The sequence below is a fragment of the Moschus berezovskii genome, chromosome 24 (assembly GCF_049115385.1).
Source record: "Moschus berezovskii isolate FMDL1 chromosome 24, NW_MosBer_1.0, whole genome shotgun sequence".
NCBI classification, from domain to species: Eukaryota; Metazoa; Chordata; class Mammalia; order Artiodactyla; family Moschidae; genus Moschus; species Moschus berezovskii.
In genome coordinates, this window is record NC_142483.1 from 60,085,937 (window position 1) to 60,111,789 (window position 25,853).

General features: G+C 43.4%; 1 protein-coding gene across 8 annotated transcripts in view; it reads left to right on the forward strand.

Moving 5' to 3' along the window:
* Nucleotides 1–25,853, forward strand: part of NEK10 (NIMA related kinase 10) — a 317,096-nt gene that overhangs the window by 41,394 nt on the left and 249,849 nt on the right. For 7 of the 8 annotated variants that reach the window (XR_008684291.2, XM_055414802.2, XM_055414796.2 and 4 more), the window contains 2 exons: nt 11,174–11,301; nt 12,906–13,004. Coding sequence is in view for 7 of the 8 variants with exons in the window: in XM_055414802.2 (XP_055270777.2) it covers nt 11,174–11,301; nt 12,906–13,004 (227 nt within the window). In the remaining variant the exon portion in view is untranslated. Of the gene's footprint in view, nt 1–6,056; nt 6,228–11,173; nt 11,302–12,905; nt 13,005–25,853 lie in introns of those variants that run through there. The other variant, XM_055414798.2, reaches the window with a different exon arrangement.

The following is a 25,853-nucleotide window of genomic DNA, read 5'->3' on the forward strand; positions in this document are numbered from 1 at the left end:
ATGGTAGGTCTTGGTGGCAGTCTCTTTGGATTCATCTTGTTTGGGACCCTCTGTGCTTCCCAACCTGAACATCTGTCCCTTCTAAAGATCTGGGAAGTTTTCAGCCATAATTTTATAAAATACATTTTTACCTCTTCCTCTCACTCTTCTGCATCTAGGAGCTCTATAATGTGGATGTTACTATGCTTGATGTTGTCCTGGAGGTCCTTTATTCATTTGTCACTTTTAAATTTGTTTTTGTTTTCCTGTTCTGACAGGGTGATTTCCATTATTCTTTCTTCCAGATCATTTATATGTTCTTGTGTTGCTTAGTCTGCTATTTATACTTGTACTGTCTTTTTCACTTCAGGTATTGTATTCTTTAGCTCTGACTGGCTCTGTTTTCTGTTTTCTAGTTCTTTATTAAGATACTCACTGTGCTCATCTAGTCTTTCCCCAAATTCAGTTAGCATTCTCATTAATAATGCGTTGAACTCTTGTTCGCTCACTAAGTCATGTCCAACTCTTTGCAACCCCATGGACTGCAGCATGCCAGACTTTCCTGACCTTCATTATCTCCTGGAATTTGCTCAAACTTATGTCCATTGAGTTGGTGATGCCATCCAACCATCTCATCCTCTGTCTCCCCTTCTCCTCCTGCCCTTAATCTTTCCCAGCATCAGTGTCTTTTCCAGTGAGTCAGCTATTTGCATCAGGTGGCCAAAGTACTGGAGCTTCATCTTCAGCATCAGTCCTTCCAATGAATAGTCAGGATTGATTTCCTTTAGGATTGACAGGTTTGATCTACTGGCAGTCCATGTGACTCTCAAGAGTCTTCTCTAGTACCACAATTTGAAAGCATCAATTCTTCAGTGCTCAATCATCTTTATGGTCCAATTCTCACATCTGTAGATAATGACTGGAAAAACCATAGCTTTAACTAGATGAACCTTCGTCAGCAAGGTGTTGTCTCTGTTTTTTAATATGCTGTCTAGGTTTGTAATAGCATTTCTTTCTAGGAGCAATCATCTTTTAAGTTCATGGCTGCAGTCACTGTCTGCAATGATTTTGGAGACCCCAAAATCTTTCCCTGTTTCCACTTTTGCCCCATCAATTTGCCATGGAGTGATGGGACTGGATGCCATGATCTTAATTTTTTGAATGTTGAGTTTTAAACCAGCTTTTTCACCCTCTCCTTTCACCGTCATCAAGAGGCTCTTTAGTTCCTCTTCACTTTTCTTTCACGTTTTTAAATTGGTATCATCTGCATATTTGAGGTTGTTGATATTTCTCCCTGCAATCTTGATTCCAGCTTGTGATTCATCCATCCTGGCATTTCACATGATTTACTTAGCATGTAATTTAAATAGAATGACAGCCTTAACTTACTCCTTTCCCAATTAGGAACCAGTCAGTTGTTCCATGTCTGGTTCTAACTGTTGCTTCTTGACCTGTGTATGGATTTCTCAGGAGACAGGTAAGATGATCTAGTATTCCCATCTCTTTAGGCATTTTCCACAGTTTGTTGTGATCCACACAGTCAAAAGCTCTAGTGTAGTCAGTGAAGCATAAATAGATGTTTATTTGGTTGGGTATATCTTTCCCTTGCTCCTTTGCCTTTCACTTCTTTTCTTAACTATTTGTTTGCATTTCTTTTTCTTGGGAATGGTTTTGGTCAACGCCTCATGTACAATGTTACAAACTTCCATCCATAGTTCCTTCAGCACTCTCTATCAGATCTAATCCCTTCAATGTATTTATCACGTCCACTGTATAATCATAAGGAATTTGATTTAGATAATACTTGAATGGTCTAATGTTTTCCCCTACTGTCTTCAATTTAAGCCTGAATTTTGAAATAAGGAGCTCCTGATCAGAGCCCCAGTCAGTGTCAGGTCTTGTTTTTTGCTGACTGTATAGAGCATCTCCATCCTTGGTTGCAAAGAATATAATCAGTCTGATTTTGGTATTGACCATCTGGTAATGTCTATGTGTAGAATCATCTCTTATGTTGTTGGAAGAGGGTGTTTGCCATGACCAGTGTGTTCTCTTGAGAAAACTGTTAGCCTTTGCTCTGCTTCATTTTGTATTCCAAGGCCAAATTTGCCTGTTACTCCAGATATCTCTTGACATCATACTTTTGCATTCCAATCCCCTATGAGGAAAAGAACATCTTTTTTTGATGTTAGTTCTAGAATGTCTTATTGTCCTTCATAGGATAAGTCAACTTCAGCCTCTTCAGCATTAGTACTTGAGGCATAGACTTGGATTACTGTGATATTGAATGGTTTGCTTTGGAAATGAAACTAGATCATTCTGTCATTTTTGAGATTGCACCCAAGACGTATCCACTAGATGCATCCACAACTGGGTATCGTTTCTACTTTGGCCCAGCCTATTCATGCTTTCTGGAGCCATTTCTCTGCTCTTCCCTAGTAGCATATTGGACACTTACCAACCTGGGGGGCTTATCTTCCAGTATCATATCTTTTCTTCTTTTTATACTGTTCATGGGGTTCTTGAGGCAAGAATACTGACGTGGTCTGCCATTCTCTTCTCCAGTATACCATGTTTTGTCATAACTTTGGAATCTACTTGGTAAGTTATTTACCTCTTTCATTAGTTGTTTTTTTCTGGTTGTTTTTCTTATTCTTTCATTTGGAACAAATTTGTACTTTCTCTGTCTCTATGAATTTCTGTGAGTCTTTTACCTAATTCAGTCTTGCAGGTCTGTTCTTGTGTGGGAGTGTGCCTGTGCAGTCTGCATGTGCCCAGTGGCTTTGGTGGGAAGGCTGGATCTGACATGAGCATGATGTCGTGTTTTCCCCCAGGTGTTGGCAGCTCTCACCATAGTGGGAGGTGGGACCAGAGAGACAGGGCTCAGAGTCAGAGCCAGGTGTGACCTGCACTCCTCCTGTGCTTAGTGGCTGCCACCACTCTATCAGGGCAGTGTGGGGCCCAAGTTGCTGGAGCAGACACCTCAGATCCAAGGGTTGGATCTGAGTTCAATCCAGTAAGGTCACTCTCAGAGGTTGGATGCTGTGATAGGTCCAAGCTGGCTCTGCCCCACTCCAAGTGTGCACCCCAGTCAAGTATAGCAGCCCTCAGTCTAGTGGGGGACCGTTCTGGGTCTGGATCGGCTAGAGCAGGCACTCAGTGTGGGATGGGCTGTGACTGGTGTGTTTGTAGGAAAGCAGTCAGAGCCCCAGGCAGTTTCAGTCTGCTTCCTTTGCCTTGTTCCCACAAGAAAGCAACACATGAACGCTCTTCATGGGCAGAGCTTTGGTTTCTTACAGCCCTGCTGTAAGTCCTACTGGTTTTCAAATCAGCTAAGGGAACTCATCTTGCTAGTGTTGGTCCCTGAGCCGGGGTGCCCAATATGTGGTTCAAACCCCTCACTCCTCAGGAAGGATCTCTGAACCTGTGATATTATCCTTCTCTTCTGTGTCTCCTCTCAGGGCCACAGGTCATCCCTATCACTTCTCCTCCAGTTGAGGCACAGAGAAGTTCAATGGCTTTCTCAAGGTCATGCAGCCAGCTAATGGTAGATACAGGTCTAACCAAATACTTAGTCTTTGCAGTGTGTACCTCTCAGATATCTTTAGATGATATGGAAAGTTAAATTTTTTAAAAAAGGCTGGATGAGCATTGATTTGAAGAAATATGGCTTTAAAATATGTTTTTTCCCCTCCTCTTCGTTCTCTACTTTTAAGCCTATAACCCCACCTCCACCCCAGGAACACTTTTATCCTCACCATTCTGTTTTGGCATCACTGACTCTTTTCCGTGTCTGCATGGCTGAGAAAGTCTTCCTGGTCCACTGCTCACTGATCATTGTGAGTTGGTGCTGCTCGTCAAGCCCACTCTGTCTTAGTAAGGGAAGCAGTGACTGAGCACACAGAGCTGATTGTGGTTTTCATTCTTTCCCACTGTACATCCTAAGATGTAGCCAGAATGTCAAATATTTCTGCTTCTTGCTTTTCCTCACATTTGTTATTCTCCTAAATTTATTTCTTTGTAAAATCTTACCTATTTCTAAGATCAGGATCTAATGATAGTGCCTCCATTAGAAAGCTCTCCTTTATCTTCCATTCCAGAAAGATCCTTCTCTTTCCGGACTACCTTCTTTCAACACTGTAGCATTATTTTCTTCTGTGCTTTGGAAACACTGAGAGATTATATGTTTGCAACTTAGACTTTTGCTTCCAGTTCACCATATCCTCTATTTGGTGAGTTCTTGATCAGGTTTTGCTGAATTGAATAGAAACTTAAAAATTAGATGACCTCATGGGTACGTGGAGAAGGCAATGGCAAGCCACTCCAGTACTCTTGCCTAGAAAATCCCGTGGATGCAGGAGCCTGGTAGGCTGCAGTCCGTGGGGTCGCTAAGGGTCGGACATGACTGAGCGACTTCACTTTCACTTTTCACTTTCACACATTGGAGAAGGAAATGGCAACCCACTCCAGTGTTCTTGCCTGGAGAATCCCAGGGACGGGGGAGCCTGGTGGGCTTCCGTCTATGGGGTCACACAGAGTCGGACACGACTGAAGTGGCTTAGCAGCAGCAGCATGGGTACATATAACTGCCTGGACAGTGTAAAACGGACACCAGTGCTGGGTTTGGGCTCTGCTTGTCCAGCTTTGAAGAGCATGCTCTGTGTATCTCTGTGCCCCTTCTCACTCCCTTGTTAACACCTGGCAGCTTAATTAAAGTGAACTTAAGAGTTTTCCCCCTTTAACCAATTTTAGAATTTGCAATCTGTTGTCTGACAAGTTCACACAGCATATCTTTTTGTAAAATATTTCACACATTCAAAAATGTATGTCTGTAATGGAAATAGATGGAAAAACAGTGGAAACAGTGTCAGATTTTATTTTTTTGGGCTCCAAAATCACTGCAGATGCTGATTGCAGCCATGAAATTAAAAGACGCTTACTCCTTGGAAGGAAAGTTATGACCAACCTTGATAGTATACTAAAAAGCAGAGATATTACTTTGCCAACAAAGGTCCGTGTAGTCAAGGCTATGGTTTTTCCCATGGTCATGTATGGATGTGAGAGTTGGACTGTGAAGAAAGCTGATTGCCGAAGAATTGATGCTTTTGAACTGTGGTGTTGGAGAAGACTCTTGAGAGTCCCTTGGACTGCAAGGAGATCCAACCAGTCTATGCTAAAGGAGATCAATCCTGGATGTTCATTGGAAGGACTGATGCTAAAGCTGAAACTGCAATACTTTGGCCACCTCATGCAATGAGTTGACTCACTGGAAAAGACTCTGATGCTGGGAGGGATTGGGGACAGGAGGAGAAGGGGACGACAGAGAATGAGATGGCTGGATGGCATCACCGACTCTGTGGACATGAGTTTGAGTGATCTCCGGGAGTTGGTGATCGACAGGGAGGCCTGGCGTGCTGTGATTCATGGGGTTGTGGAGAGTCGGACACGACTGAGTGACTGAACTGAACTGAACTGAATGCTTTAATTATTCAGAAAGTGGATAGTTCTAAGAAAAAATGAAAATAACTGCTCAGTTATATAAATGTCTTGAGAGTCACAAAATTCATTCTTAATTCTGCTTATAAAAATTTCATGCGTTTTTAATTTTGAAATAGTACACCTGAACACACTATTCTCCTTTCTGTATAATAATGAGAAGCCATTTATAACAGCAGAAAGATATTGGAGAGGGTAGGTAAATCAAGAATTTGTTTATGCCTTGATTGCTCCAGAAAGAATGTAAGGTGGCTTATGAAGATATGTAAAGTACTCAGGTTATCATAAAAGATAAGCAAGCTTTGGGGGCAAGGTGCGGTCAGAATCCAGATGAAGTGTTTGTGAAAATACACAAGTTGGCCACACATTAGGTACTGAGATTTTTAGCTGTCAGTTTGAAAGAGGAAGTTTGGGGATTAATGCCCACTCACCTGAATTTCTGTTCTAACAAGTCCTGGCCTGTCTTTGCAAATGAGTCACGATGGCCCATTAAGTGGTTGCAGAGGGAAGTGTACTTTGTGGTTTGGGCCGAGAACTGCAGGAACTGGATGTCCTTCATTCAGATCTCTAATAAGCCAAACCCTCACTCACTGTTGCGTCTGTTCCCGTGTTCCACTTGCCGCTTTCGTTCTGTTTCCTCTGTGTGTCTCTGCGTTTCTGGTTTCGTTGCCTTACTCTTCTGAGGACAGTTCTGTCCTGACACAAGTGGAGAAAGAGACACACTGAGGCGGAGAAGCCCCTTGGCTGTAAGCAGGGTAAGAATAATCATAATCCAGTAAAACCAAATACTTCAAAAAGAGAATTGCCCCATGTTTGTTGAAGCAAAGTAAAATCACAAAGTTGGCTGGAAGTTTCACCAGAGATGTGCATAAATCTCAAAGTAATTTGACTTGAGCTGGAATTCAGTATTTTTTTTTTTTTTACATTTAAAGCTATAGGGAGCTGAGAAATTGGCTTCAAATGGGGGAAAAAGATGAAAGAAAAATGAATCATTTTAGGCCATTTGTTGTTGTTGTTTTAGTCACTAAGTCATGTCCGACTCTTTGCCACCCCATGGACTGTAGTCCACCAGGCTCCTCTGTCCTTGGAATTTCCCAGGCAAGAATACCTGAGTGGGTTGCCGTTTCCTACTCCAGGGGATCTTCCCAACCCAGGGATCAAACCCATGTTTCCAATTGCCTTGAAATAAAAGAAGTCTTGATAGATGCTGTGGAAAGAGAAAATCTAAGGCACTTTTGCTATGCTCTGAGACAACAGGCCTAGGAAAGCAGTCATGGCCTTGGCTGGTTGAGACACTCATCCTGGAGGAGTGGTGCGCATGGTAGCTGAGGGGCTCCTGGGGAGGAAGAGGATCAAAGGGAAGGGGGGATGGTTCTTGGGAAATGGGCTGGCTGTTCTGTGGTAGGATTGAAAGGAAAGGCAGTCTGGGTGAAGTGAATTAAATAATCAGCTATCCAAGGGGAAGAAAATAACATGCACTTAAGCAAAATGGTGACTAGACGTTTCTATTGGAAGTAGAAATAAAGAAAGCTGTAAGAAGCTGTGCAGTACCTGAAGGCCCATCTACACATTTTGTGTCTATGACAACAACAGAGAAGGTTGAAATTTCCAAGCGGAAATGACATAAGCAAATTTGTAGAAAGGTCCTTTGCTTTACTCCTGGGTCTCTTCTACTCATGCTGGTCAAGCTGCACAGGCTCCTGCCACTTTCTGGATCACTGTGGTTTTTCTCTGGCCTCCAGCCTGTGTAATAATCTGCCTGGAATCCTGTTCCGTGACCCACCCTATCTCTCCTTTTCTTTCTACCACAACAAACCTCTGTTCACTCATTTTGCTGCACGTTTTAGTGCCCCTGCCCCCCACTGGACTATAAACTTTTTGAGGAGGGAGAGGCCAGGACCATCCTGCTCACTGTGCACCTGCTGTGTCTGCAAGTGATGTATCTGCAACACAAGTGCTAAGTGAATGGACTTGTCTGGAGATGAATAAATTGAGCAAAGAGACTGGATGAAGTGAGTGTTCACTCCACAGCTTCCCATGAAAACATCTACTGTGTGTCATGACCTGCAGGAGGTACTGAGAACACAAAGACAGATGGAGATGATGCTGTCCTCAGGGTGGCCAAACTCAGGGGCAAAGGTTAATGTTCTGTCTAGACATCATATGAGGCTGTGATGAGTGCTGTAAGAGAGGCTGGCCAGTAGTGCCCCAAGGGAGGCAGAGACCGGCTCCACCAGGGAGGCTGGGGCAGGTGCTCTCCGGGAGGCTGTGTGTGCTGAGCCTGAACAGTGGTCAGCAATGCAGCTCCTGCGTGTGCCCAAGTGGGAGTGGTCGCCTACTGCTCTGCTTTCTGGGATGAGTGATCTGTTTAATGCACCTACAACTTGGGGAGTTGTTTTTGTTCACCCTATATTTTTGGTTTGTTTATTTTATGTGGTGTGTGTGTGTGCTCAGTCACTCAATCGTGTCTGACTCTTTGCAACCCCATGGACTGTAGCCTGCCAGACTCCTCTGTCCGTGGAATTTTCCAGGCAAGAATACTGGAGTGGGTTACCATTTCCCACTCTAGGGGATCTTCCCAACCCAGGGATCAAACCTTCATCTCTTGTGTCTCCTGCATTGCAGGCAGATTCTTTATCACTGTGCCACCTAGGTAGGTAGGTTTAGTCTCAGTCATGTCTGACTCTTGTGACCTCATGGACTATAGCCTATGAAGTTCCTCTGTGCATGGGTTTTCCTAGGCAAGAATGCTGGAGTGGGTTGTCATTTCCTTCTCTAGGGGACTGTGCCACCTGGGAAGCCCTATTTTATGTGGACTTATTGTCAAATCAAATCAAATATTGTAAAAGGAGTTGATGCTGGGCTGAAAGACAGGGAAAGAACACAGAGGGCAGATTTCCATCTCAAGATGAAGGAAATCTTGGGCAAGAGTAGGACTCTGAAAAGCAAACGAGCTGGCTCAAAACAGTGTTTCTCATCATTGACAATACATCAGTAGAAGTTGGAGGACTGAGAGTGCTGGAGAGGAGGGGAGATTGACTGGATCTGAATCCCAGCTCTGCCGCTTGTGAGCTCTGGGCCCTAAGTCAGTCAGCTCTCTGTGACCCAATCTTCTCATCATGAAATGGGATTTACCTCACAGGGTCATTATGAGGATTAAATGGATCTAAACCTGCAAAACACTTAGAATAGTGCCTGGCATGTGGTAATTACCACATAAATGTTATCTGTGGTGCGGGAAATGATGATCACATGGATGATAAGGATGGTGACGATGGTGATTGTGGTGGTGGTCGTGTGGATGAGGATGGAGATGATGCTCATGGTGGTGGTGATCGTGATGATGAAGGTGGTGGGGATGGTGACGATGATGATAAGTGGCTGAATCTTATGCCTTTTGAGGGAGTTTTAAAATCTGAGAGCCCAGAGTCCTTCATTGCAGGAAGGGACACACTTTGAAATTATCTCTATGAATTTGTGTTATGCTAAATTTATGATGCTGAAAATTCAGATTTGGGGTTGCCCAGAATACCTGTCAGATGTAGTGCATCTAGCAGAACTAATGGCTTAGCATGACAGAAGTCTGTAAGGGGCTGTTTACCTGGCCCTGCCACTCTGGATACCCTGACTGTGGCTGTTCCAGGTTGTGGACCTACTTATGTGGTAGATAGAGGATTCACAGAGAGCCTAAGGAATTGGGAACCCAAGAGAAAAGTCTCTAAGCTTTGAACTGGGTTTCAGACTTACACTTTTATTTGAATAAGGCTGTTTGCTTCAAGATTCTCTTAAGTTCCTGGTCTTTGCAGCTATAGATGTCAAGTCCATCTCATTCACTCTGTGTCCATGAGTGGATTCCTGGCACCAGCTACCTGCTCTGCTGCCAAAGGGAATGGCTACAAGCTGCCTCTGCTTCCCACCCACCCTCTCTCTGAAGTACATTCTGCTGGCTCTTGCAGTGGTGTTCTGGTGGTTGGGCTGATGGCAAGGGGTTTTGAGAGCTCTTGGACCTGGAAAGCTTACTTCTTATCTGCTGCATCATTCCATGTTCTGAGTAACACAGGGCAATCTGCTCATTGTTGTGACCTCATGCCTAGCATCATTTAGCTTATCACATCTCATCATCTAATTTGGAAGGACAAATGTCATTTATTTAGCAAATGCATCTGTGCAGTGGGAACAATTTTGAGGATTAAAAGAGTATAAAGCACAGAGAACTATGCCTGGCATATAGCAAATGCTTTATAAATCCCAAGTCATTTAGTTTCCACAGTAACTCTGAGCTGCATGTAATTATTATCTCCATTTTGATGATGTGGAAACCAATGAGACTCAGTAACTTTCAAGATCATGCAGCTATCTAAGAGTAGTTTTCAAGCAGGGGGATTGAGTTCATTCAATTGGTCTAGAGTTCATTCTCTTAATCACTAAGCGTTGTGCCTCAAGGGGCTGTGGCCTGTTGTTTTGTGGTGGTTGTGTTGGCTAACTGAACTGAGCTAGACATGTGGTTTTACAGGATATAAGAATTATTATTAATCTTTTGAGAATTCAGCTATGGCTGGCATATGATGAAGAAGGGTTTGGGGGATTTGCTAGCCATTAAACAATATCCCTATTAGAATGTATTTCTGTTAGCTGACAGTGGGCAGTCTAGCATGTTCTCGTTAGATGAAGAATTGGCATCTTTATGCAGGCTTCTATCAAATGTGTTGATGAAATAAGGTAATAAGCACAGCATATTGTGGCATTATTTGATGATTGTATGGAACAGAATGATTATGGAAAGTAAATGTTTGTTTTGTTATATTATGCTTTTCTTACCTCATCTGTAGTAACTTAGCTAATTACAGAACATTCCTTATTTGTACTTTGGAAAAAATAGAGTATTTGTTTGCATCTTGTTCAATTTTATTGTGGTACAAGAAGCAGTCCTCAGGGTTATCCCAAGTACAGGTAAGAGCGACAGCTTGAATACTGATAATATCACAATTTACTGTATAAATAATTACTGTTAAAATTATAATTAGGGACATACTCAAATTGTTTTAGTTAATGTAAGCAAATTTCTCCTTTCCTTATGGTTAATCCTGTAATATAGTTTCATGACTTTTATAAACATGCTTGAGGAATCAGGATATTCAGACTGATAAAAAGGGATAGAATCTCTTTGCCTTCATGGCTCTAAGAGTTAGCATTCAGTGTGCATGATTGGTAAATATGAAGGATGAGTGAAGATGACTCATTCTCAGTCATCGAGACCAGAGTTTCTAGCTGTATCTGCCAACTCTCTGCTCTGACTGCACACTGGAATCACCCAAGAAGCTGCAAAAGCCCCCAGTACCCAGGCCTCCCCAGGTCTGGATCCCCAGCACAATGGGAGTTGCTGGGGATACAACACTGAACAGCAGAGGCAAACTCCTGCTGTGTTGAGCTGCCAGTGTAATCAAGGGAGACTGAAAACATGTAAAAACTGTAAGATGTGATAGGTGGTGTCACAAGCTAGCATAAGGTGGAGACAGTAGATAGCAGAGAGAAGTCGAGGGTGTCTAAATCTTGGGAAATCCAGACATTTGACACAGTTCTTATGTTAATTGTTGGCTTGGAGCACACCCGTTTCCTTCACCCACCCCTCTGTTTTTGTATGACTGTCTTTATCCTGTGCTGAATTGTCGTCCTCAAGTCCTCTGTGCTTCTGTTTCTATAGCTTCCAGCCATTAACTTCGATAGCGCCCAGAACAGCATGATGAAGTCTGAGCCTGCCGTCAGGGCAGGTGGGCACAGAGCTCATCGGTGGCATGAGTCCACAGAAGCTGTTGAACTTGAAAATTTTAGGTAAGAAATCCAGCATGTTCCTTGCTTTCAGCAGCCTGAAGATTTAATTAGCCCAAATATTTATTTACGTTTGTCACAGGAGCTAAAATGGAAAGTCCATTTTAAAATTTACCACAAGGAGTCTGAATTTATTAATTGTAGTTAGCACTTAGCCCACTCCCGGAAGTGCTGTGTGAGCAACAGACTGGCTGGCTGCAGGTGGAAGTGACCTGGGAGCTTCGGGACATACATCTGGTGTTTGCTCCATCAGGTTGACCTGGCGAGGCTGATAGTGAGCTTTGTCTTTAGCTTTTGGTGGGTGCATATCTCGCCTGCTGTGAGGAGGCTTGAAAGCCCCCGCTGTGAGCAATCATGATGGCTGAGGACGTGGTTGGCAAAGTGCTCAGTCTTTCAGTTGAAACATTGCCCTCACCTTTCATGTTGAGAGTGCCAGCCCCTGGTTCGCTGTCCTGTTGCCATGGAGACCTCTGAGCAGCCGCGTGCCGTCATGGGCCACCCCTCTTTGGGGAGCTGGTTTTTTCCAGCTCTCCCTGTGGTAAGATCATTTGACACTAAGTACCATGTAAACAATGAATGACATGGAATATCAATATAAATATTATAGAATGATCATTTATTTTTAAGTCTTGTTTCCCTGTTATTTTCTGACAGTGAATTTAATTGTCCACAAACATCCCATGATGTTACATGAGTTAATATTTTTAAAATACATGTTTAGTGAGGAATGCAGAAGTCTTTAAAAAATTGTTACATGTTCAGTCTGCCCATATCTGTGTACTAAGAACGATGACAGCCCCCCTCTACTATGAACTAGATTAGGGGGCACAGTCAGTCCCATGACTTCTGACATCGCATGAGGGTGGAGCAGTACAAATGGCAATAATAAGGCTACAAAACCTGCCTCTGAGGCGGTGTATTTATGGAACTCCAGTGTATTTAGCCTAGTTCTAAAAACTGGTCTATTTGAATGTGCACAAAATATCATATTATATATTCCATAGCAATGTGATCCTTTTAAAGGGTATGGCTTTGGGATATTGTTAACCTCTCTTTTGGCTGTACTATCAGGAGAGAAAAAACTGAAGTTAGAATATCTCACCGCTTTGTTGTATACACCCCCCCACACACACACACAATCCACAACCACAAGAGCTCTCACAGTTGAAGGGCTGTTGACCACAAGGAAATGTGCATGGTGTCCAGTGGTGGTAACAGCTATAGTGGCCACAGCCATGGCAGGTAGTGAGGTGGGGGGTGGGCCTTGTCTGCCTGTGGCACGGCGGTCTGGATCACGTACTCTAGCACTCTTTCTCTCCACGTGGCCTTTTCTTCCCTCTCAGAAATTTTAACTATTAATTGTTTATAGGGAATAATACAATGTAATAAAATGAAATATATATGTTTGACTCTAATCTTTATTGTTAACTCTGTAATTTAATTTCTACCTCCTATTTCAACAGTTGATACTTGCTTTGGCAATACACTGGATTTCAAGAATCCTTCAACATTTGCATGCATATAGGTGATCTTCCTCTGCACTGGTAATTTTGAGGCAGTCTAAATAATTTTTATTACAAAATGCTTTTCTGTTTGTTTCATCTTAGTATAAACTACAAGAATGAGAGAAATTTCAGCAAACATCCCCAGAATAAACTATTTCAGGAGATATTTACAGCCTTGGTGAAAAATAGACTCATATGCAGGTAAGACTGTCCCAGAAAGAAAAAGACATTTACCCAAGAATGGCATGTATTATGTATATTGTTTCTAGCATCCAGTTTGAAGCGGTTTATGAACGTAACATGCTCAAAGTATAAAACAGAGCAAAGACCATTTTGAAGGAGGTGAATGAATCATCACTGCAGATGATCTCATTAAAATTACTCTGGTTAGGCCTGAATTTAGCTGAGTTTTATGATAGACAAGGCAGAATGGGAACACACCCAAGTCATGCTGTTTTCCTTGTCTTGAGTCTGCATATTCAGGAGGTGTTTATCACAGAGACATCGGGTAACACCATGGCCAGCATCCTCAAAGTCTGGATTTGCAGTCAATCCAAGCACTGATTAACTGGGCTGCTGCAGCCTGGGCCTCAGGGAAAGGATGGGGGTGAGATAACCAGTTACAGCCTGGGGATGATATTTCATTTCAGGACCAAGTCAAATGTTCTTTTCTTTCTCTCCTTTGTCTTAACATGGGTGTACTGTGGGCTGCAGGGAAGGGTTAGCTGGCCGGCCCTCCAGATTCCCTCCTGAAAATACCAAGGGTTTTCAGTAAGCCATTGCCTGGTGCTGGATTGCAGTCAGCAGTGACCTTTCTGTTGGTCCTGGGCCACTTGCAGTGGGAGCTGCGCTGTCGTCAGACTGGAAGGAGGCTCCCAGCATCCTTCGTGATTGGACCGGCCTTCTACTCTTCCTGCGAGGCCCAGACTTTCTCCCTACAAGCACTAGCGGAAAAACCCAGGAAGAACCTTGAATCTTCCCCATCACTCTGGAACTTGATTGGGATATCTGAATTCTGTCCCAGTGAGATGGGAAAGATTGCTCTTATTCTGGAAAATAGGAAGATTACTGAAAATTTAATGACCGACTGAAATAAGACTCTGACTTGGTCCAGTGCAGTAGAACAGCATCCCTAAACAGAGTGTAAGTGGTAGTCTGAGGATTTGATCATTTGGAGGGGTTATTTGGTATTGCAAACTTAAGTATTGACAGTGACTGCCAAATACATTGGTTTAATTTGAAACAATCTAGGGTTGGGATTGCATGTATCATGGCTTTGTATGTGGTTTAAGCAGCATATCAGTAGACTGGCTCAGATGACACAAGACGCCTAGAATCTTTACCAAAGTTATGTAATTGGGTTACAGTCAGTTGTTGTCAATATCCTCAAAAGATTGTTGAAAGATTAATGACCACTGCAGAGGACCTGAGGTTGTCCTGGACTGTTTGTTCTTGTACTTGAACAGAGTAAGAGCAGTGTTAGTAGCACAGTAATTATACCTGAAATGGTATTGGAAAATTGAAGTTCTTTAATTTGTTTTGAAGATGGTAATCATATACTCCTCAGGAGATGTCCATTTGTTGGGTTGGTACTTTGGGGAAGGCAGAAGTTTTCCTGTATTGTGTGTAGAGATCTTACTATCTCTCTGCCCTGCAGACACCAGGTACAGGAATCATCAGGGAAGAAAGGCAGGTGAGGGCTGGCCTCCAGCAGCTGAAAGAGATCTTAACAGTTCTGAGGTCAAGAGATCTCTTGTGAGGACATTTTCAAATTCTTAGTGATTATTGAGGCATCTTACATTGGATGGAGTTATTGACTTGCAACACAATCAGTTCTTGGAAATCTTTAAACCAGGAAGAGATGATTATAGATATTTTTGCTCTCATGGGAGGAGAAGGAATTTAGGAATGTTGAACATCAAGAGCATCCTTTCATGGCATCCTCTCACTGCTGACAGATTGCTACATCCAGTTCTATTCTAAAAGCAGGGTTGGGTAAAAGATGGATTAAGTATAAAGGTCTTCCATTGTTTCTTCCCCATATAACCTTGTTTGTTTGGCCAGAACTACCTGTTTTTTCTTTTCCCTCTAACTTTAGTCAAGTAGAAATACATCTAAGGGCCTCTACTGGTATGGTTTCCTATCCCTTTTCTTTGCAAACATCAGATTTGATGTTGACTGAAAGGCTTGGATTCAGTTCAAGAAACAAATTGAGCCTCATCATGTACATGGCAGACAGGGTGAGAGTACACAGATGACTAGGGCACACGGTCCCTTTCCTCCTAGGGACTCACTCTGGTCAGCTAGTTACCCACATCTCAATACAAAGAAAATGTGACAAAAAGTAAAGTATATTAAGACTAACATAGGATGGGTGAAATTGGAGGGGTGTGGACTTTGTCTTTTGTCCAACTCTGGTTATATGTAAGATTGGGCATGTTTCAGATGCTATGCTGCTCAAGTTTACCCTGAGAATATGGCTGACTGGGAATTTAGTCTCACCTACTTATACCCAGCTGACATTCTTCTTGTTTGTTCCTCTTCTATTTCACTTTCCCCAACAACATTCACCCCTAAACACACTTCTGGATAACCTGTTTCCTGGGTTGTTTTCCTAAGGTTGACTTGTAATTGCCCCTTTGTTCTCAGAAATAACATTGCCAAGCAGCATCTGAAATAAGGCAAGAGTTGTCACTCCAGAGTCAGATGAGGCAAACATCTCACAGTAGACCTCAAAGGGCAAGCGAAAATGTCTCTGAACCTGAGGTCACTCTGGGTTATACATGGCAATAAATCTTGATGTGTGGCAGGGGATGTAAATGAATTTTCATCTTCCCACTTTTCCTTCTGCCCTGAGGTCATTTGTCCTCAGTAGAGTCTGCTGTTTGAAAATGCACCCACCTCTTTTTCATCTTATTTGCCTGTGCAAGAAAGCACAGAGTTGTGAGATTGTGTAGGAAAGTAGAAACTGTTACAACACTGGCACATTTAAACCAGGAAGAGATGATTATAGATATGTTTGCTGTCACGGGAGGAGAAGGACTTTAGGAATGTTGAACAGCAAGAGCATCCTTTCATGGCGTCTTCTCACTGTTGACAGATTGTTACATCCAGTTCTATTCTAAGTAGGGTTGGGCAAAAGATGGATTAACTGCTAATCCGTGGATGGATTAAGAGTTAACTGACCGCTTATAAAGTTAGCCTCTACTCCAGGATCTTTTCTGTGTAACTTCTCCTCTGAGGCACCTCTGTTGGTCCATTCCCTGCTGATTGCCAGATGATGTGACGATTCTATAACATAATACAAATAAGACATAACCTAACTTGTGAATCTGGCTGCAGATGTAGAATTTCATGCAGTTATTGCAAGTGATGGTGCTGAACTGGTAGGACCTGATCAATGAGGCCCTGGCAGAATCAGACCACTTGATGATTGTAGAAGAGAATATTAACAAGGAAGGTGACAGGGTGAAATTCAGGAAAGCATGCTTTGAATAGAAAAGATTAGGAGAAGCCGTTAGGAAACATGGATGGATCTTTCTAATATATTTGGAAAAATGAACCTGTTTTTTGCTGGAGAAATAAAAAGTAAATTCAAGGAAATTGGATCATGTTATATGACTTTGTCAGAAAATATATGCCAAGAAGTGTCAGCCAAACCCTTTCTTGCTTTGTTCTAGTTATCAGTTCAGAGTTGCATTATACGTTCAGTTCAGATCAGTTGCTCAGTCATGTCCGACTCTTGGCGACCCCGTGAATCACAGCACGCTGGGCCTTCCTGTCCATCACCAACTCCCGGAGTTCACTCAAACTCATGTCCATCGAGTCGGTGATGCCATCCAGCCATCTCATTCTCTGTCGTCCCCATCTCCTCCCGTCCCCAGTCCCTCCCAGCATCAGACTCTTTTCCAGTGAGTCAACTCATTGGATGAGGTGGCCAAAGTATTGGAGTTTCAGCTTTAGCATCAGTCCTTCCAATGAACACCCAGGATTGATCTCCTTTAGAATGGACTGGTTGGATCTCCTTGCAGTCCAAGGGACTCTCAAGAGTCTTCTCCAGCACCACAGTTCAAAAGCGTTAATTCTTTGGCGATCAGCTTTCTTCACAGTCCAACTCTCACATCCATACATGACCACGGGAAAAACCATAGCCTTGACTAGATGGACCTTTGTTGGCAAAGTAATGTCTCTGTTTTTTTAATATGCTATCTAGGTTGGTCATAACTTTCCTTCCAAGGAGTAAGCGTCTTCTAATTTCATGGCTGCAATCAGCATCCGCAGTGATTTTGGAGCCCAAAAAAATAAAGTCTGACACTGTTTCCACTGTTTTTCCATCTATTTCCCATGAAGTGATGGGACCAGATGCCATGATCTTTGTTTTCTGAATGTTGAGCTTCAAGCCAACCTTTTCACTCTCCTCTTTCACTTTCATCAAGAGGCTTTTGAGTTCCTCTTCACTTTCTGCCATAAGGGTGGTGTCATCTGCATATCTGAGGTTATTGATATCTCTCCCAGCAATCTTGATTCCAGTTTGTGCTTCTTCCAGCCCAGCGTTCCTCATGATGTACTCTGCATAGAAGTTAAATAAGCGGGGTGACAATATACAACCTTGACGCACTCCTTTTCCTATTTGGAACCAGTCTGTTGTTCCATGTCCAGTTCTAACTGTTGCTTCCTGACCTGCATACAGGTTTCTCAAGAGGAAGGTCAGCTGGTCTGGTATTCCCATCTCTTTCAGAATTTTCCCCAGTTTATTGTGATCCACACAGTCAAGGGCTTTGGTATAGTCAATGAAGCTGAAATAGATGTTTTTCTGGAACTCTCTTGCTTTCTCCATGATCCAGCGGATGTTGGCAATTTGATCTCTGGTGCCTCTGCCTTTTCTAAAACCTGCTTGAACATCTGGGAGTTCACGGTTCACATATTGTTGAAGCCTGGCTTGGAGAATTTTGAGCATGACTTTACTAGCGTGTGAGATGAGTGCAACTGTGTGGTAGTTTGAGCATTCTTTGGCATTGCCTTTCTTTGGGATTGGAATGAAGACTGACCTTTTCCAGTCCTGTGGCCACTGTTGAGTTTTACAAATTTGCTGGCATATTGAATGTAGCACTTTCACAGCATCATCTTTCAGGATTTGAAATAGCTCAATTGGAATTCCATCACCTCCACTAGCTTTGTTCGTCGTGATGCTCTCTAAGGCCCACTTGACTTCACATTCCAAGATGTCTGGCTCTAGGTCAGTGATCACGTTATCGTGACTATCTTGGTCATGAAGATCTTTTTTGTACAGTTCTTCTGTGTATTCTTGCCACCTCTTCTTAATATCTTCTGCTTCTGTTAGGTCCATACCATTTCTGTCCTTTATCGAGCCCATCTTTGGATGAAATGTTCCCTTGATATCTCTAATTTTCTTGAAGAGATCTCTTGTTTTTCCTATTCTGTTGTTTTCCTCTGTTTCTTTGCATTGGTCGCTGAGGAAGTCTTTCTTATCTCTCCTTGCTATTCTTTGGAACTCTTCATTCAGATGCTTATATCTTTCCTTTTCTCCTTTGCTTTTCGCTTCTCTTCTTTTCACAGCTATTTGTAAGGCCTCCTCAGACAGCCATTTTGCTTTTTTGCATTTCTTTTCCATGGGGATGGTCTTGATCCCTGTCTCCTGTACAGTGTCATGAACCTTCGTCCAGAGTTCATCAGGCACTGTGTCTATCAGATCTAGTCCCTTAAATCTATTTCTCACTTCCACTGTATAATTATAAGAGATTTGATTTAGGTCATATCTGAATGGTCTAGTGGTTTTCCCTACTTTCTTCAATTATACATTAAATTTTGTTAAATGTAAAATAAAATATATCTAAGTTTCATGATTTATTTGTTAAACTATTGGGTAGGTCAAAAAGTTCTTTCAAGTTTTTCATAACATCTTACAGAGAAACCTGAATGAACTTTTTAGTCAACTCAATAATATTTTAATTACACTGTGTCCCCTTCTCTGTAATATGAAAATTGGGGTTATTTTAAAATAGGTTCTCGGGAATTCCCTTGTTGCCTAGTGGTTAGGATCCTGGGCTTTCACTGCAGTGGCCCAGGTTCAAGCCATGGTCAGGGCACTGAACTGAGATCTCACAATCCACATGTCACAGTCAAAAAAAAAAAGAATAGAAAAAAAGAAGAAATAAATAAAGTGGGTTCTCTTTTAGGTATGACTGTCCTTGTAATTGCCAGGGTATCTCGTCTTCTCCCACCTGTAACTGTTTTTCCACCTGTAACTTTTATAGAAGTAAGTGTGTTCCAGGTTCTTTCAGTTCAGTTAAAAGAGAACCACCTGATCTAACTAAGCATGACTTTTTTTTTTTTTGTCCATAAGTGCAGTCACTTTTCTGATAAGAACAAGTTGGCATCCTTATTTTACATCAATTTCCTGAAATACATGCTACAGATTTGAAGTATTTTGGAAATGCATCTAGGAAGTCTGGATTGGGAAGCTATTTGCACTCTCTGCAAGAACTGCTCAAGAGCTCAAGACTGCTTGAATTAGGGAAAAATATCTGATCCAAACCATTACAGTCCTATTAAGAATGCTGTAAAGTGTTGTGTGGCCTTCCCAGGGACCTTAGCCCAGGAGACCCACACAGTTATTTGCCTGCTGCTCACACCTCTATTGTCCACCACATCCACACTAGAATCAAGGCCACAAGGCATGTGCGTCTTCTACGGAGCTTTGCCTAATCTTCAGCCTCAGCTCTCTAGAGGTGTCACGGGGACCAGAGGGTCGGAAGAAACAGCAATCTCATCAGAGTCTTGATTAAGTTCTTAGAATAGACCAAGGTGATAGAGAGATGCTTTTTCTTTTTAAAAAGAATTTTTTTGGCTTTATGGCATGTGGGATCTTATTTCCCTGACTGGGGGTCAAACCCGCACCCCCTGCACCACAAGTTCAAGTCAACCACTGGGCGCCCAGGGAAGTTCCGAGAATGGCTTTTTCTGTGATTTTATCTCATCAGGTAGTAGAGAGGCCAGTGAGAGCCTCTGAAGACTTCTTTCTCCCCCAGGAAAAGAGAACCCTGGTCACTTTGGTAAAGTGTGCAGAGAGCTCAGACCTCTCTAGAGAGGTCTTCATGTCAGTCCCAGAAATTGGACAGAGAGAAAGACTCATTAAGGTGCCCAACATGTTAGGTTTGGGTCTTTAGATACCTAAAAAAAAAAAAATCTCCTGATAGTCCAGGTAAAACTTCAGTTCCTTTCTGGTTCACAGTTTCCTCTGAGCTCTTCTTCCTCCTTTGCCTTGTCTCTCGCTCCTGCCCAGCACATCCTTTGGGCTCACCAAGGCCAGACTGAACCCTTTGTTGTTTCTTTGAAAGTTATTCTCTCTCTCTCACCTCTGAGCCTCAGTCCCTGCTCATTCTTGTCTGAAGCCTGCCATCCCCACCTCTTTGCCTTTCTGGCTGTTCTGGTTCCTCAGAGGGCCCTGGGCCCATGTTCCTCCTGCTATGTGCCGAGTTGAGCTCTTCAGGAACAGAGCTTGGATCTTTTATTGCCAACTCAAGCCATTGACGCTGATTTTATTGGAGAGTGTGGAGACTGAGAGTCTTCATAAAGTGGAATTTCTTTGCATTAAATTTTTTTGATTACTATAAAAATTTGAAAAATTCAGAAAACTATAAAAAAATGGAAATTTACCCTTTATACCACCCTAGAAATAGCCACATTAACTCTTTTCTTACAATATGTGTTTATTTTTGTGGCTGTTTCAGGTCTTGGTTGCAACATTTAGGATCCTTGACCTCGCTGCAGCTTATGGGAGCTTTAGCTGAGGCATGTGGGATAGCTCCCTGACCAGCTCCCTGCACTGGGAGCCCAGAGTCTTAGTCACTGGACAACCAGGGAAGTCCCAGAAAAAGCTATGTTAACTCATATTATATTTCCTTGTAATCTTTTAAAAAACACTATATGCTTGTTTATTTCATTTGTGTGACAGATTATTGTTGTTCAGTCACTAAGTCGTGTCCGACTGTGACCCCCATGGACTGCAGCATACTAGGTTTCCCTGTCCTTCACCATCCCCTGTAGTTTGCTCAAACTCATGTCCATTGAGTCAGTGATGCCATCCAACATCTCATCCTCTGTCACACCCATCTCCTCCTGCCCTCAATCTTTCTCAGCGTCCGGGTCTTTTCTAGTGACTTAGTTCTTCACATCAGGTGGCCAAAGTATTGGAGCTTTAGCTTCAGCATGATGATTAAAGATTCCTAACCTGGAGCAAATATCTAGTTCTTACAAGTTATTGTTGTTCAGTCACTAAGTTGTGTCCAATTCTTTGTGACCCCATGGACTGCAGCATACCAGTCTTCCCTGTCCTTCACTATTTCCTAGAGTTTGCTCAAATTCATGTCCGTTGAGTCAGTGATACTATCTAACCATTTCATCCTCTGCCACCTTTTTCTCCTTTTGTCTTCAATCTTCCCAGCATCAGGATCTTTTTCAACTAGTCAGATCTTCGCATCAGGTAGCCAAAGTATTGGAGCTTTAGCAGCAGTTATTCCAATGAATATTCAGGGTTGATTTCCTTTAGGATTGACTGGTTGGATCTCCTTAAAGTCCAAGGGACTCTCAAGAATCTTCTGCAGCACCACAATTCAAAAACATCATTTCTTCAGCACTCAGCTTTATTTATGGTCTAACTCTCACATCCATACATGACTACTGGAAAAAGCCATCGCTTTGACTATATGGACCTTTGTCACCAAAGTGAGGTCTCTGCTTTTTAATACACTGTCTAGGTTTGTCATGGCTTTTCTTCCAAGGAGCAAGCATCTTTTAATTTCATGGTTTCAGTCACCATCTGCAATGCTTTTGGAGCCCAAGAAAATAAAATCTGTCACTGCTTCCACTTTCCTCACAAATAGAATTTGCCATGAAGTGATGGGACCAGATGCCATGATCTTAGTCTTTTTGAACATTGAGTTTGAAACCAGTTTTTTCGCTGTCTTTTCACCTTCATCAAGAAGCTCTTCAGTTTCTCTTTGCTTTCTGCCACTAGAATATCATGTTAATTTCTCCTAAAATGTTATTTAGAGTTTACCCCAAGCTTAAGCCGTGTTTATACGCACACTATATGCATATACACACGCACACACACACCCTCACAAAGTCATCCAGTTCTCTATTTTTTTTTTTTTTACTGTTTACTACTGCTTCTCAGGAAACTCATTCACTCAGATGGCTAACAGGCAGAGAATTAAAATCATCCAACTTTTCAGGAGAGGACCACTTCTTGTTTGTCCACACATAAACACCAGAACCAGTTTTAAACCTGACCAAATCAGTAATTGTCAGCTTCCCATCAGTGCATGAACTTCTGAGAACCAGGGAGTCAGCTAAAGTGCATTCTGGATCCCCCTTTACATGGCCAAAATCAATCAGTCCCGAGGACACCCCCCCACTTAGGAAAGTCACCCGTTCCTGAGGTTCTCTGTCAGCTTGTCTCTGAAAGATGGAAACCTCTCTCCTGCTATAGTCTTTTCCTTCACATGTTGATTGGTGGACTTCTTTGGGCATCTCTGCATCACCATGCCTAAAATAGGACTCCTGATTTCTCTTATTCACCTTGCCTTCCTGTCAACTCTAGTCTCTCCCATGTGTTGACCTGTCCTAGCTGCACAGTCTCTTGCGCTGACCATGCTCCTGGCTCTGACTGGGCTCCTGGCTCTGACCATGACTCCCTGTAGTGTCCCTAACAGCACATCCCGAAGGATCTATTCAGAATCTCTGTCACATGATGTGAGTCCTGTGCTTAAAGCCTGCCTGTGACTTTCTGGGGTAAAAAGTCCAAAATCCCTGTTCCTGTTCTACAAAGATCTGAAGAACTGGCTCTTGCCATCTCTGTAACATCAGCTCCCATGACTCTTTACCCTTCTTGCTCCAGCCCTCAAGGGTTTCCCTGCACAAACCAGTGCATACACACTTCAGTCTTTGGCTGTTCAGACCTCGACTCATTCCTGAATTCACTCAGATGCTACTTGTATCAGAAAACGTTTCTCTGACTCTCCTAAAAGAGCATTCCCAGGACTCCCTAAACCTTTAGCTTTGTTGTTTTCCCCTGGTCACCACCTGATGTGCAGTTTTGTTTGTGTGTAGTTTATTGGTCTTCTTTCTCTTGATGGTAACCTCTGTGAAAACCAGGGCATAGTTGTGTCAGGCTGCAGTCCTGGGCATGTGACCAAATCTGGATCCTGGTAGGTGATGAGAGTAAATATTTGAAAGCATTCAATCTCTGAGACTTTCACCAGTCATGCAGAAGAAACAGCTAGGACAGTCATTTCTATTCAAAATCTGGCTTTCAGAACCAACATGACCTATTGGATGGACCTCTGACTGGGTTTTTCTTCTGGGCCAGATTTAGTGGATGACACAACCCATTAAGAACAGTGGGACAAGTCAGTAAAAATTCCCCGAGTACTCACTTATAATTCATGTCTTCGCATGTTTTCTTATTTCTTTTAAGTTTTTACATGTCTATTTTGATGTGAATTTTACTTTTACAACTATCCAAAAGAAAAAAAAGAAGAATCTGCCGTAGAGATTTGAGGTAATATTTATTTTGAAACAGGTTTCAGTGTCTTCACTGTAAAATTTTGAGTCAAATGTGGCAGTTTTTGGTGGTGCTTGTTTTGTGTATAGATGACAAGGGCGATCTCATAGTGCCCCCTCTGAAGGTGCCGCTGCTGCTGGGTGAGAGGCCGCTGAGGTTTAACCTCTGGCGTTTGTGTAAGCCCTGGGTGGAGTTGCCCTGGCCACAGACCCTCTGTGCTCCGTGCCCACAGCATCGTGGCTGGCGTTTACCTGCAGTTCTCACATCACACCTGGGTTTCTTCAGCTGAGCAGGAGTGTGAGACCCTGACCACCCTTTCTCTTTTCAAATGCTTTGTCTCTGGTGGCCCCGTTTCTCCTCCTCTGTTTGCATTGATAGCAGAAAGTGGCATCTGATCCCGAAATTGAAGTGGCAGGTGGTCATGACAGAGGTGTGGGGGCTGGTCCTGCTGCTGTGTGTGAATAGTCCTGCAAATGCAGTGCAGAAGCTCAGTCACAGGAGGGGACAAATATTTGCCTGGTCATGCATGAATCTGCTGCCCTGAGGCGGCTATAATGGGACATGTCCTCCAGGGAAACACTGTATTTGCTGACAGACAAGGTTCTCAGAGCTACCTCAGGAGACCCCTCGCCACTATACACGCCTGCCCCCACAGGAGAAGCGTTGAAGAGCCCCTTTCTGTCATCCATGTCATGCAGGAGGCCCTGGGTGGAGGGGGATGTGGGAGCCCCGGCCTGGGGGTCGGGGCCCCAACTCTGCTACCTGTACACTCGATGGCCCAGCACCCGGCCCCTCCTCAGTCAAACAAAGACTTTGGAGTCTGTCATTACCATTCTCTGTAATTCTCTGCTTGCGTTAGACTCGGTGTGTCCCCTAGTACCCCAACTCCTGGCAAACAGAGCTCTATATCATGTTACGGAACATGCCATTCCCCAGGGGCAGCAGAGCTCCAGCCAACGGGCCCCGTCCTTGAGGGGGGTGAGAGGCTGGGAGCCATGGAGGGAACAACTGCTCCTCAGAGGTCAGTGCTCAGGGAGGATGGCCCGCAGGGCCCAGACACCAGGAATTCTATTTACACTGACAACAGCTGAGGACAGAATCACATGGAAATATTAACAGCTTCAGGCCACAGTCCCTAAATTGCAGAACAAAAAAATGCCATTTGCTTGGAACAGAACTTCCAATCCTGAGGTTTTCTAGAATTCTTCATTTATTTACATTCCTTTAATAGGAAAACAAGACAAAAAGCTATTCTGGAATTCTTTTTTTTTTTTTTAAGAGGTGAGAAGGGACAGAAAAAACCCTTTTCATATGGATTTTAATGAAAAAGCGTTGGAAAGCTCATGGACTACCCCCATGAAGGTTGTACATTCTTAACAGGAAAAATTCCAAGCACACACAGATTTGTCATGTGAGTCATCTCCCAGTGTGTCCCGTGGCTTCTGCTCTTAAATAGTGAAGAGCAGCCAGCATTAAACCTCAGGAGGCTGCCCGCAGCTGTTGCCACTGGACTATTATCCCTCTTAGATCTTTGGGGTGTAGTGTTGGCTGCATGCTATCTTTAGCTGACCCCAGCACCTGGAAGGGAAACCAGTCACTTGCCATCTCCCTACTTATGAGATGAAAGGTTTTCTGTCTCTAATAGGAGTCTCAGAATAACCACATCCTGACAAGGGTCCCCAGCAGTGATTGTTTGAAATTCAAAATGTAGTTTAAATTTGCATTATTTTCCCCAATGCAGGAAGTTAGGATGAACTATAGTGCAGCTTCCCACTGTGGCCTTGGATAATTCTGTCTGGCTACAGCCCTCGGAGGGGTTGCATGTGCGTGTGCTAAGTTGCTTCAGTCGTGTCTGACTCTGCGACACCATGGATTGTAGCCCAGCAGACTCCTCTGTCCGTGGGATTCTCCAGGCAAGAATACTGGAGTGGGTTGCCATCTCCTCCTCCAGGGGATCTTCTCAACCCAGGGATCGAACCTGCATCTCTTGCAGCTCCTGCATTGCAGGTGGATTCTTTACCACCAGCGCCACCTGGGAAGCCCTAGAAGGGTTGAGTCCTGTCTTTATTTTCAGAAGAGACTGAACTTTGCCTCCAGTAGCAGAGGTGTCACAGTCATGGTGCCCAGACTGAAGGAGGGCTGTGAGGTGCTGGCACCTGTGGCGGGCAGCTCTTGCCAGGGGCCTTGATGGTGGCAGGAAGAGTGATTCTCAGCCAGCAATCTTCTTGAGACACTGTGTTCAACCTCCATCTACAGAGCCAGGCCTCTTGTGAGGACTCTCATTTATAAGACGCAGGTACACATCCTTGGAAATATAAGGCTGTGGGAAAAGCATCTTTCCAGTTTCCTTCCTGTGAGCTGAGTCAGTGGATGGAAGGAGCAAGTGGCTTGTGGTGGAGAGTAGTGGCTGGGCTGGGGTGACACCTCTGGTGGAGGAACCAAAGATACTCGATCTGTCTTCT